The sequence below is a fragment of the Homarus americanus genome, unplaced genomic scaffold (assembly GCF_018991925.1).
Source record: "Homarus americanus isolate GMGI-L3 unplaced genomic scaffold, GMGI_Hamer_2.0 scaffold23617, whole genome shotgun sequence".
In the NCBI taxonomy this organism is placed as follows: domain Eukaryota; kingdom Metazoa; phylum Arthropoda; class Malacostraca; order Decapoda; family Nephropidae; genus Homarus; species Homarus americanus.
Window position 1 is genome coordinate 4,796,509 of NW_024720711.1, and position 14,663 is coordinate 4,811,171.

The 14,663-nt window shown below is 35.9% G+C and overlaps 1 protein-coding gene across 1 annotated transcript; it reads right to left on the minus strand.

Moving 5' to 3' along the window:
• Positions 1 to 1,532: 1,532 nt before the first annotated feature.
• On the minus strand, positions 1,533 to 14,162 carry LOC121860761 (coatomer subunit delta-like). Its single transcript, XM_042358110.1, has 9 exons — positions 14,036 to 14,162; positions 9,824 to 10,087; positions 9,193 to 9,405; positions 8,429 to 8,596; positions 7,130 to 7,311; positions 6,220 to 6,349; positions 5,844 to 6,027; positions 4,760 to 5,076; positions 1,533 to 2,760 (listed from the first exon to the last, which is right to left on the minus strand). Exons 1-9 carry the CDS (start codon positions 14,036 to 14,038, stop codon positions 2,671 to 2,673), a joined length of 1,551 nt encoding a protein of 516 aa, XP_042214044.1. The 5' UTR covers positions 14,039 to 14,162; the 3' UTR covers positions 1,533 to 2,670.
• Positions 14,163 to 14,663: the final 501 nt, after the last annotated feature.

Below are 14,663 nucleotides of genomic sequence, written 5' to 3' on the forward strand. Positions count from 1 at the left end.
TCCTCACCGCTGGCCGCCTCAACAAACTTGACATCATCTGGGTTTGCTAGGAAACAGACCCAGATGATGTCTTTGTCACCTGATACTATATCAATGGCTCTCGAATCAAGCAACTCATGATGAATAGCACTACTGTATCTGTCATATTAGTTGGTGGGTAACTGAACCAAGAGACACGGGACAAAGATTATGCAAGAGTCACTTAGCTAAGTAAATAAATATCCTATACAAAGTAATCCTGCCTGGACATTAAAACTGAGTTGTGAAAATTAAGGATGTAAAGGAATGTCACCCAGGGTTGCTATAATGGGTGTAGAGGAACATCGCCCAAAGTCGCTATAGTGGACATAGAGGAACGTCACTCGGGATTTAAGGGTTAATGTGGAAAATATTGTCCAATGCCCCGCAGATAAACTCTTCAGATAAGTTTTCAATGTGCAGGTGAGCACCAACAGCCAGTGTTGTGTTGGTGGATGAGAATTATGCAAACTGAGCAATATGGTGAAAGCTTCTCTTTTTGGGGTTGCAACCACTTGTATGATATGTAAGTCCAGAAAATTTTCTTGAAAATTAAATAATATTCATTGATAAAGAGATGCTACCAGTCAAGCATTCACTGAGGATACAAATGGCAATATTTTCACTTAAGGCTTAAGATGAGGCAGGTAGGTACAGAGTGAAGCTGCACAACCCTCCGTAAATATTCTCAAAGAACAATGTATCGGCTGTTCCAGACTTGTTTATTCCTAGTCTTTTGCTGATTTTTTAATGTTACCATTTGTTTCAAGATGCCATCTGAAATTATTGCTACTCAGCTGTTCAGAAACCTTAAGTTTTCCAGTTAGATTGTAGGAAGGAAACTGAAGATATGATCTTCGACATTATTTGAAAATAAATTTTATAAAATAATTTTACTTTCCATCATACATATGTTAATACACACTGACAATGCCCACTGTAAAAGGGTAATCCATGCAGTTATATTATTCATCTTGTTAACTGCATCCTTACATATTATCGCATGCTAAAAGTCCTCTAAACTTTTCTGGGCTTCCTTTGTCTACATCCTTTAACCTTTAAAAATCATATGTATATCCTGTACAATAAATTCCTATCCTGCCACACACTACATTCTACATATCTAAGCTGTATAATTTAAAAAAAAAATACTAAATCTGTCAAAGTGCTACTGACAAACTACCTCATGCTTATACAGTACTACTATAGTTTGGGCATAAGTCGTGTGCCTCATCATACATTTCCTTTACTGCACATTGTTACTTGCAAGTTCATTTATCACGTTGACTTCACATCCTCCTAGAAATTTCTCCACTTATCCCCTCCCCCTATTCTTTTAATTATTCCCTTGTAAAATTCAGCTCAAGTAGTAAAAAAATCTATTTCTGTTTGGAATCGATTCTAATAATTTTCTATTCTTAATCATGATCACTGAGGTAACCATAAAAATTTTCATCAAGCTCTTGTCCATAAAATGCCTATGAAACAATGTCCACTCAAATAAAATTCAAAAATTCTATCATCTCTTTAATGCAGAATATATATTGAAAACAATATTTAATAAATATGCCAACAGTATTCATTTCTTCCAACTTTACATTTTCTTATAGAAATGACAAATGGATAATGAAAAATTTGCAGCTATATACACTGTTCACCCATAATCCTAACAAAGGAACGCTTCTATGGAAAATGTCATTCGAGATTGCTATAAAGTGAGTAACACTGTGGTCTAATCGTGGTCCTGTTGGTGCGCATCTGATAACTATAATTCCTGATCTAAATATACGATTGGTTTGGAAGGCATATAAAGAAAGAATCAACATTTCCCTATATTTTAGTACAATCACTGACTGAAAATGAGCTACTGTATAATGAACAAGTCCACATTAAAATTAAATGGCACAACCCATAAAATTCCTGACTGCCAATGTTTCAACAAGGAAATACTTAAGTCTGAAGCAACAGGGAGAACTTTTTTACCAAGTCAATTTCTTCCACTGTGCTGTGATTACTGAACTGCCATCATAATTTAAAAAGCAAATCTATAACATTCAAGACCTTATACAGTTGTAATGATAATAATCAATCCACCCAGATGACGATAAATTATGCATATTCAGTATGGAAAACTCTATGATCACTAGTAATACCTTTATCACAAAGTGCCGTGGGACTTCTTCATATTTACTGGAATTTAATGATCTAAAAGTCATACAGACAGTTTCTTTGAAAATTGGGAATGCAAATACATGACTTTCTAGATAAATGATAAGATACACAGTATAGTAAAAAGTCCTTAAAAAAATACAGTACTGTACTGTTAAAGTTGTCTATCAAATGATACCCCTGCATAAATTCTGCTCTTTAAATGGTTACTACAGAAGTTACTGTTCCTGAATAAAAGAAAGATTCACAGGGAACATCTAATTTACAAGAAAATAAAGACAAAAGTAAAAGCTACATTAAACTTTCTACACCAATAATAACAAGCATTCTCCTTACCAACATGTACAGTACAATATATCCAAGATTTGTTGTTAGGTCACTTGAGATGAGCCTAGAGAAAGCAGCCATTCTGGTAAGTAACTTGGGAAACGTGATCCGTGTACATCCTAACAATTGTGCACCATAATGAAGCTGCGGCCAGTTCTAGTCTATCTCATACACATTGGTTTTCAATTGCGTTTCGTGAGAGAAGGTAACGGGCGCCCCATCAGATGTGCTTACCACACCCAACACCTGCAAAAGCCATGAATATGACACTATAAATTGATCAAAGTAATTCAAACAAGTTGCAGAACAATATAACCTGAGGAAACTATACGTCAAGTATTATATCAGTGAGTGGACACAGAGATTTGCTGTTTTTAAAGCAAATTTTGGTCCTCACTTCAGGGGACAAAATATAAAGATATCAACTGGTAGAACAAACTTTACTGATGTGTGTTCCCTAACAGGTAAGGTACTGTAGTCACGAGTGTGTTCGTGGACTAAATGACCGGAAAAACACTCATATTTTCCAGACTTTCCATATGTTACCACAAATTGTGACTCATCCTGATTGTTAGTATTTACACTTAACATTCTTAACTTTAATTCCTATTTCCAAAGTTCCAAAAATATCTAAATCATTACTCTCTACATCATCTTTATTTGTCTATACCTGTACTTTGTACTCTCCACTTCATCTTCATTATCTTTACTCTCTACTTGATTCCTATTACAGTAACTTCCACTTCATCCCGACTCATTTTTTCCCTCACTTTATCTACATGTAAACCTGGCAACCATGGCAATACTGTTAACTCACCTTTCTTACTACTACATAAGTCAATCAGTTTACACTTTGGTCAAGCACTCCACCTTACCCTAGTACTCCATTGCCCCCAAATACTCATACAATTTTTTGCCTTCAAAATCATTATCCAACACAAAATAAGTAAGACCACAATTATTTTTCAATATTTTCTCTCAATAATTAACTCCTTAAAAAAATTTTTGCCTGTTTAAAACCTGATACACACAATGCTGAGGCAGATCCAGGAATATCAAGGGGGGGGTGGGGGGGACATGACAAGCACAGTGAGCCCTACCCAGCTGGGGGGGGGGTGCTGTAAGCCCCCTTCCCAGAATCTTTTTTGAAATCTGACCCTTATCATGGTTATTTTGAAGTCACGTGCATGTGATACTAAGAGATATTCTGAGGTCAATAGTAATTACAGGGGGGCCCCACAAGTTCGCAGATTTTTACTTCGCGGCTGACACCCTGGATGTACCCAAGAATGTCTGTGGGTTGCTGGCATTTTTGCGACCGGGATAGGGAGCCATTCGTTCTAGAGACAGTAATTTCATTTACCTGTATTGTAAATGTGTGTGTACACACGCAAGACACATACAAATAAATAATAATTGGGAAAATCCTCTCACAAATAATCAGAAACAAATTTATTAAAAATGTGACAGTCTACCCTCAAGTCCATGCTCTATTAGTAAAGTACAGTGTACTGTAATAGATCATGGACGTGGGGGTAGACTCATATTTTTAATAAATTTGTTTCTGATTATTTGTGAGAGGATTATTTATTTATATGTGTTTTGTGTGTGTGTGTGTGTGTGTGTCTACACACATACAATAACTACAGGTAAAAGAAATAATTGTCTTAAGGGCAAGCACAAAAAGAGAATATACATTTATTTGTACACGAGTAAAAATGTAACCCGTCAGTAAATATCATTCGCGGAGTTGGCGATTCGTTGCCATTTTGAGAACCTAACCCCCACAAATTTTGGGGCCCCTTGTACTTTTTACTATACAAAAATGCCCCTGATAATATCAATCCTACTACAGTAAACCTTTGAAGATTGATCCACAAAGCTCCATCTCCTTAAATCCTATTTATTCATTTAATTTTTCATTCAATCTAATGCAGTACCACCTGTACACTGAACCCTCATTTATTCCAAATTTCTGCTAATTCGCCAGGTGGAATATGTTTTCCAAAATTGCCTTTGCACATGCTGTTTGGCATCCCCTTGCATTCTTGTACACATTTAAGCGACTGCCAATCCTAGCAGTCGACTATTACTATGAGGAAATAAATATCCTTTTGAAATAGTAGTATGTCCTGTGGAAAATACTTGCTAAGCACCTTTATAATGAGTGCTCTTCATATATTGTTTATTATACTATCTAACATTAAGAAACACTTAACATCACAATGAACAAGAGTATACTCACCTTAAGGTCACAGAATGGTCGTTTAGAGTTGAAGCTCACACGCACTGGGAAGAAGTTATCAGGAACACCACGAGCAGTAAAGTCCATAGCTGCTGTGGGAGCAGCCTTGTCTATAACTGGAATGCGCCACACCAGAGCACAGTGGGCACGGTCATACTCGTGTTCACCCTCACATTCATTGACGATTGGTGGAGGAGCCCCAGAAGCCAAGGGGATGGTTATGGTCACCTCATTGAGTTCCATTTCTTTTTTCTCCAAGTTGTATTCTATGTTAACATCACAGCCCCCAGCACCATTCTCCTGAGGCCAACAGTTAACTGTGGGAACAATGTACAGCATAAGAAATACAAATTGATTCATGCAAAATTAAACCCAAAGGCCTTGAATTTCATAACTCAAATTTTTTTTTATTTACACCTAGTAAATAATGATTCCTGAGATCTATATGAAAAATTGTCACGCATATTCTATAGTGTCAAAATGATTGCCACTTCCAACTCTGTCATGGAATAAAATGTGATGTTAGTTTTCACATGGGATGAATTTTGAGAATGGGACTATCCCCAGAAAAATTTAATTCTCAGTAAATTCAAGCAGGTGCCAATATACCTTGTCCTCAAAACTATTAAAAAACTTCAGCTACAGCATACTGATTTTCTTTCATTCTTGCAAGCCTGATCACAGATGAATAGAAAAGTGAAAAAATTAGTTAGCTATACAGATTTCTGGCATGATAATACTAGGGTGTGATGTAAAGATTTCAAATCATGTCTGGCCTAAGTTTAAGGGATATTATTCCGACATGATGTCTGCATCATTACAAATAAATTAGATAGATCACAACTCTAGTTTTTCAACTACTGTATTGATCAGCGATCTCATTTCTTTCAAATGCAAACAAAGGCCACCAACCGATAGCAAAATGAAATGCATCTGTAATAAAAAAGAAATACCGTACCTCAAACTGTTACTAAGTTTGGAAGATGTCCACAAACATCTTTTGCAGTTGTATGGACAAATAAAGAAAGTGTGTTTACCCAACAGTGCCATCAGACACACAAAGAAACTCCCAGTATAAACTTACTGGAGAGAGGAACATGACTGTCATCTGATGTTTGAAAGCGCCACTTGAGAACACCCACATCAGTATTATGTGGGAAGGGTTTGTTGGACATCTTCATTCCAATCTGTCCACATGAGCGCCATAAATCACGGTCCACATTAGGATGTGTCTGTACCTGAACAGGTCTAGTATCTGTGTTATCAACCTGTAATAAAAGTGCAATCACCTATTACCATCAAAATTTTTCATCCGAGAAATTCTTTCATATATCTTTAACAAAAAGGTATCACATACAGGTAACATTCTGAGGGAAGAACTCCTACACCATCTACATACATCATACAACTACAGTTCTGAATATGTAAATGTTGTTAACTAAATGAAACACCAGCCTTACCTGGACCTTGATAAAGCCATGTTCAGACTCTGTAATGCGCAGCTTAAGGATGCCTTGCACTTCCATGTTCTGTAACCCTCCATCCCTTCCTGCATGCACCACTATGTCTTCTGACATCACTATGTGTATTCTGTTGGTTGCAAAAATAATTAATATATTTAACAAAGAGGACAACAGGTAAAATTAGAGCACAAAAAAAAAATTGTTTTGCAACTGCTTTAGCAATGTAATTTTTTTTTAATTAACATTAAGAAGAGAAATTCATATGAAAGGTAAATTTCTCAATAAAATAAGAAAAACAAATAATATCAGCAAGGTAACACTGGACAATACGAATTACAAGGCAGGCTGGGGTATCATTAATGGTTATTAAAAGTCATGTTGCACTGAGTTTGCAAAATTAACCCTATTTGTACGTACATGCATGCATGTGTGTTCTAAAGCTTTAAAAAATAATATAAAAATCCCTCCTTCAGATCAAATTCTAAGTTTTGGAGAAACAATTTCAAACTTCGCTTTATAATTTAGAATTTGTCAACTCTATTAACAGCTCGTAAGATCTCACTGGCGTATCATAAAGAATGACTAGAACATCCAAGTTTTTAAAATATGTTCTCTCAATACACTTGAATTTAATTTACAGCTGGTATGGGATGGTGGTGAGCATGAATATACCAATATCTTACCAAGGTATATAAAAATACATGACCATTACTCGGAGGATCTGAACAATTACTTTATACAGGTAGTGAGATATGAAAGGACAATTTTAAGTCATTTCAAACTAGTATTGTGTTTCATCATGTACTGTAAATGTTATGTGCATACTGGCTATGTAAAATACAAGAATAACAGATCAAGGCACATATTTATATTAAAAATTGCAATATTGTCAGAGAAGGCAACTTACGGTTCCATGTCTATTTGTGGAGTTGTGGATGGAGTCATCTTGGAAACAGACTCAGAGGAAGACACAACTCGCTCTCCTTCAGACTTCAATTGGTCGACAAATGAGTCTACATCTTTGGCCTTGCTACCTAGCTTCATGGCTCTGTTGGATCCAGCTGGCTTAATGGTCGACGGTCTTGTCTCCTGTGGTTCAAAAGGAATTACGTTTTAGTGAAACCTATGACCACATTAATACACTAAATGGTACATAACCTCTCTCCTCCTATTCATAATTTTTGCTCCATTCCTAATAGATATATAAAAAATATATATATTTGTTCTCAATTGATGTTTAGGGGAACCATATGAATAAAATTTTCACATTTCTTAAATCTTGTAAAAATATTCACTTCTCCCACTAAGATTCTCTTCTAAAAACAATCACATTCAGTTTTCTTACACTCAACATTGCGTTCAGTTCATTTTAGCAGGGATTGATGCAGGCTTTATTTCTGTAAGAATCTCTCAGCATTTTCTTAAATGAAAATTCAACAGTAAATATTCACCTTCTATTCAATAAAGGTGATCAAGGAATGGTCATGAGCTACTTTATTAGTTAGTAGGAGCACACTGTGTTGACTTATGCCCACCCTGGTGCTTGTTCACACACCTTGACTTACACAAAATAATCTAGGGTCATAAGAGATTTTGAACATCTAAAGATAAATTCAGAAAAAAAGTTGGAGACTCTACATTCCCCTTGTTAAAAGTTGTGGGTTGTTATGAGTGCATCAAGGGGTGTACTGAGTAGTGTGGCACACCCGGACTTTAAAAGAATTTTCTCTCAGTCAGCTTGAAAGGGCATATTAGTGATTAATGTAAATAAAATCCTACTTGAACTTTATGTCAGTGCAAGATTGATTATCAAAACTGTCAAAGTTGCCAAGGTCACACTGCACCAATAGCATGATATATATATATATATATATATATATATATATATATATATATATATATATATATATATATATATATATATATATATATATATATATATATATATATATATATATATATATATATATATATATATACACTGTATATATATATATATGAACTGCCAATTTAATGAAAATGTCCATTACTTTTAGCAATTAAGACACTTTGACCAACTTAGTTTATATCCTCAGCTGATTTCTGCTTTTGTAATTCATCCCCATTCTAAGTCACCACAAATGTGTTCTTCCAACTCAAGGTTTTCTCCTACTCTCACCACACACTATTGATTTTAACTCTCACATGTATCTTCTATATACAGTACCTGTGTGGATGTTGTGATGTTTTCTGTAGGAGCTGTGAAGACTCCTGGACCACCTCCAAACCCTCCAGTTAGGCCAAAGCCTCCAGAGTTGCCGCTTGAGTAACCTTGATTCTTGCTTCCTCGCTTAATTTCTTCATAACGTTTTCGTTGAATATCCTTCACCTTCTCCTGTAAATCAAAGAACAAAAAGTTATGTAAATTATTAGGATAACAGTGAAGGTCATGATACTTAAAAAAATTTAACCAAAATTTAATAAAAAAAATAAGATTTCTAGGTGATAAACCTTTTTAACTATGGTATATTATGAAAATACACTACCCAGTACTATATCCCATTATACTTCATTTCTAAGACAAGAATTTATCTCGATACCAATTGAAATGACCTGTCATGTTTGCCTATTCTCACATACTCTTCCCAGCACTCTCTGATGCATGGGGTGGATCAAAGAACAAAAACCCGAAGAAAGAGGGAATATAGTAAAAAATAAGTGAAAGTTCTGTAATGGGTAAAAAGCAACTGGAAAGTGCTACAGCAAAAGGTAGGAATACACTGTACCCCATATATTGTTCACTAACATCCTAAATTTTGCACATACTATACCATATGAACAAGAATTTAGCACACTTGTCTGGCTGTCCCACGAATAGTTATCTACTGGTTATAATAAATACAGTACGTATTGAAGAGTTGAAGAAGAATGTATTAAGAGTACCTTTCAATAATAATGATGTACACAGCAAAAATAATTTTCTCGGTTTACCTTCATCTTAGTACGAGCCTCTCTCTCCTGGGTTTCACGAACAGCTCTATACACCTTCTCTTCATGGGAGTCCATTTCAACAAAGGTTCGGATCTGAGCCAAGTTGACTGACTCCCGGTAACCAAGTGCCACGATTTCATCAAAGGCAAAGATGAGATGAAATGAGTTGTCAAGAATTTCACTCTCCTCCATAGTGCGACAGTATTCTGGGATCTGAAAACATTGACAATTAAACACCCAAACGCACAAATACACGTACATTGTTAACACTATGTTTTACTATTCTCTCTCAAGACATTTCCTGTTTAATGCATGGCAGCCACAAAAAGGAGAAAATTCCCTTCATTCAATGTCACTTTTGCATCAAATACTTCTGCTATAAAGTGTACAGATCATCAAAGGTAACACTACATGCTATTTCCATATTTCTGATGAGGTATACAAAAAGCTGCTGGAAAGGTCATGTCAAGAAAACTGCCTTTAAATGGCAGCAATCAACAGCGGAGGTTATTTACTGGGATGGCATTAAATTTTTGCACATATGGGGCACAGTAGGGAATCCTTACTGCTGATTAAGGACACTGGAATACTTTACTTCATTACAGTTTTAAGATAAAAAATTCCAACCTACCACACGGGAAAACAGCCGCAAGGTTTCCAGATCTTCAAGAATGTTTGATGCACGTGTTGTGATCAGCAGCATGTACAGTCGGTCCAGAGGCTGGTAAACATAGCGGACTGATTCTGTTTCTACAAAGGTGTGTTGCCGCCCACCAGTCATCAACTTGGGAAATGCGGCAAGGAGGCCCTCAATGCGTGACTTGGTCATCTCGACAAACTGGCGAGAGACCAGAGCCTTGCCACTCTTGGTGCACACTGCTGCCGCCAGTAACACCTATGACAGGGTAACATCATTTACAATTCATTACATTTTGTTTAAAGTTGCCAATTTACTGTAAATTTTGATGGAACTAACAAAACTAATTTCTCCTGGACAAACCTGACCAAGAATGCTTCCTTCTCCATTTTTTTTTCTTTATTATCCCACACAAAAATAATGTAACCCTCCAAAACAAAATAACCAGTCTGTCTGTCAACGGCTCTTGGAGAATCATTCCCTCCCAATTGATAACATGAGTATGGGTCTAAACAGTGTCTAAGCCTTACATGCATTTTGACCCAAATACAATTTTCTCAGACTTGAATTTAGGTGGGATTAATTTAAGTAATTAAGTACACTCAGAAGAACACAAAAACACCAACCAATCACCTGGGAACCAATAGTTGGCAAGTACAGAAATAAGCATTGGGAAAAATGTCATTAAAATTTTCCAAGGGTCATTCAACCACCAATTACTTGGCAATTGAACTGCCGATAATAGATTCGGAATCGGCATGCTCAGGAGTACCTACCGTATACTGAGATTTTGAACAAAATTGCATATATCGCAATTTGTCTCGCCTCTGAAAAAATCTGTAAGCAGGGTTCTTAACCTGAGAGCTGATGAGGATAAATGAACTGTTTGAGGAGAAGCAGTAGCAATTGATACACAATGAAATATGATCTCACTATCTAAGCTAACTCGGATCACCCAAAATGAACCTAACTTAAGTGCCACAAAATAGGCTTGAATGGCTTGGTAAAGGTTAAGGTTATTTTTTATTTTAGGGATATGTCATCAACTCTAAGGATGGCTGTAGTGCTGTATACTTAAAATATTAATGGCACGCTACATGAACAAACTGCTAATCAAACCAAACCAAAGTCTTAAAATTAATGTTTTTGTCAGGTTTGCTTAACTTGCATTATATGCCATCATTAATCATATTAACAACTTCTTTTCACAGAGCAGCCATACACATAATACTGTATATAAGGAAATTTATTATTACAAAGCGGTTGTACACCCGGTAAACAAAATATCTTTCAGGAGGAGTCCGATGAATTTAGAACTGAACAATCCACATGCAGGGCTACCAATGCCAGGTACAGTACAGCTCCTCCTCGACTTACGACAAGGTTAGGGACCCAAATCCAGGTCGTAAGTTGAAAATGCTTAAATAATACACAGAAAATCTAAAATGGGTGTCTCTTTTTCTTCTCAGCACCACAAAACTCTCACTTTTAAGCTTGCCAGCCATTTTAAAGTGAATTACAAACGAAAAATTTCTGTGTACTGACTTTTGGACTCGAAAATACGTAATTTGACAACATTTTGGTACGACCGAGGCAGGTCGTAAATGCGGGTGGTCGTGAGTCGAGTAAGTTGTAAGTCGGGGAGGAGCTGTATACCTCATGTACCTTTATCAAAAACCTTAATTCGTGGTGTTAATTTGGTTTGTACATGCTGGTAAGATAGTTTTTTTTTTACCGAGTGTAAATAATAGGTTTACTGGGATTCATGGATGAAATGCACCAGTGCCTGAATGCACCATCTTCCTGGACTGAATGCACCACTCCCTAGTCTGATAATCTCAATGCACCACCTAAGACAGAAAAAAATATAACAAAAGTCTCACAGACAATGACAAAGTCTTATCTGAAAATTTAAATGATACACAAAGCTATATGACTACGTACTCTTTTGTAATTGAAGAAAGGGGCAATGTTTTTTTAGTTATAAAAGAATATTTTGTAGTTTTAACAACATAAAGAGCAATATTGTATACATAGTTATGACTATTGAATGAGAACATGAAAACCAAAACTCGTTGGTTGGTCAAAACTACAAATTGACCAATGTTTGTATTTGCATAAAAATTAATCTATTCAGATTATAAAACAATAAAACTTAAAGAAGTAATTATAAGAGCAAAATATACTACAGGGTACTTGTAATATTGTGGTAGTGGTGCATTCAGGCAATGGTGCATTTAGACCAAGTACCTGTACCGTTTTCTGGTAAATTTATAATGGCTCCACTAACTTAATGTTTATTCTTTTAAGGATAATCTCTAAAACATTTATTTTAATGCAAAGAATCCAAATTCAATGCTGGATTATGGAAACATTTACTTTGGCAGCAGCAAGTACAGTTGTCCATAATTGACACTTGCCACCAAAGAACTATGTAATTATAGCAATAATCAATGGATTAGTCATGCTAAATCACACACACAGTTGGTGGTGATTTATGTAATTTACAACCAACTTGCCACTTTTAACCCTTAAATGCCAGTCATTACACATATGTCTGCTGTAGGGATGTTGGTCAAGTTCTATGGAGATTTCTTGTTCATTGTGTTCAATACTGTATGTCCAGAATATGTGGGCAGATTAGGAAATTCTTAATTGCCATCATAGGGTTAAGTACAGGGGAACCCCCAAATTCACGGGGTTAGGTTCTCAAATAGCCGCGAATCGACAAATCCGCGAATAACAATTGCGGACCGGGGGGAGGGGGGTTACATCTTTACTCGTGTACAAAGAAATGCATATTCCTTTTGTGTGTTTGCCCTTAGGACAACTTCTTTCTTTTACCTGTAGTATTGTATATATGTGTGTCTTCTTTTTTTATTATTAGGTGTGTGTGTGTGTGTGTGAGCACGTGAGGCATCTGTGAGGGAATTACTACACCACGTGAGGACACCATCTGTGACACACACACACACACACACACACACACACACATTTACAATACAGGTAAAGGAAATTACTGTCTAGAACGAATAGCCCCCCGTCCCAGCTGCAAAACTGCTGGCAGCTGCAAAACTGCTGGCAGCTGCAAAACTGCTGGCAACTTTAAAACTACCCACAGACATTCTTGGGTACATCCAGGATGTCGTCTGCGAATAGCCGAGAGCCGAGAAGAAAAAATCTGCGAAGGGCCCCCTGCAAAGGCAAAGTTGTTTTCTCTTGTGCCTCTAAATTTGTATTGTATGCATAAAAGATAACCAGTAAAATTTTGTAGCAACTCTCTCCTTAACCTTCATATTGTTCCCTTAATATTAATAGCATTCGTGTTTTTTTGTTTTTTTTTGTTTTTAGAAACTTACATATCGACAAAGTGATGGCCAAGCCTTCACCAGTATATTAACTTCCTCAAACATATACTAGCACAGTACCGCCTTCCTATTCGACCCAGTCTTGTGATGTTGATCAGACCCCAAAACAACCTGTGATCATTACTGGTTGTGAGAACAAAAACTTTCATCACATAAAACTGAGCTCTATGAATACTTATTTCCTGATTATATCCCCATTATTTTTTTTACAAGTAGACAACCAACGAAACTCGCTAATTTTTTTCTTACCAATCAATGTAATTTGAAGTTAGGTTAGGGTTTGCTCAACAAAAAATCCATGGTTGTCCACTTGTACATTTTTTTTATCCCCAAATAATTAGTTTTGTTATTACAATCGATAACATACATATACAATCAGGTATAAATATTTTTGGGCTCAATTTTATGTACGTGCTGTAGTTTGTCGGTCCGACTAATTACCCAAATGTAGCCGCCATTAAGTCAAATGATGGTCCTACATGAATAAATCGGACTGCCAATCACTTCTCGACTGGTATTTGGTGTTATAAAGTCACAAAAAATTGGTAAACTTAATTTAATCCGAGTTGTGTTAGGTTAGGTTAGGTACATGCACTCGATCTATTAACTCAGATTAAATTAAGTTTACCAATTTTTTGTGACTTTATGACACCAAATAATAATCGAGAAGTGATTGGCAGTCCGATTTATTGTGTAAAATATAAATACAAAACACCACCTCCGGTCTTGATAGTCTGTCCAGATGACCTAATCTTCTAATCAGTTCTCACAACATTACTTCTATATTGTTACTTATATTTATTAACACTGTAGGATAATTACTATTGGTAGGACTCACCATGATAATATAAGGCCGGGCTGAGCCTCTTGGGAGAAGGAAAAATAAAGTATTTGACTACACGAGAACAGAGTCGGTGACGTTGTTGTGCCCCGGGGGTTGGATCACTCCGATAATCATCAACAAGCTGACGTGTCCACTCTATTTTACCTCACATATTTTGTTATTTTGTATATTAATCTAGCTAAAATATTAAGAATAGTTCAATTCATTATTTGTGATTATAATAAATCCATCATAAGGAATTATTGTAAGGGTAATACGTAATTTTTGAGGAATATTTGTTTAGAAGTATCCGATTTTGTTTCAGCTGTCATGTCACTGTGTTCGGAAGGCTTCACACCATCTTTGGCTTAAGATTTATGCAATCCATACAGTCACGCTTAATAAGATGACGCATTTTATCATCATTAAAGTTATTCTAGCTTTAAATAACCAACCAAAATTTGGTTAAAGTCGTGAAAAAATCCATAAGTATAAAATTACATGTATATGAATACTTTAATATGATGACATCAACTGGAACATCTTAAGAGTAAGTGTGGCCCTTTTTCCCTTGAGTACACAAGGAGACACTTAAAAATTCCACCATTATTTAACTAAGAAAGTTTCACATCACTGTTAACTA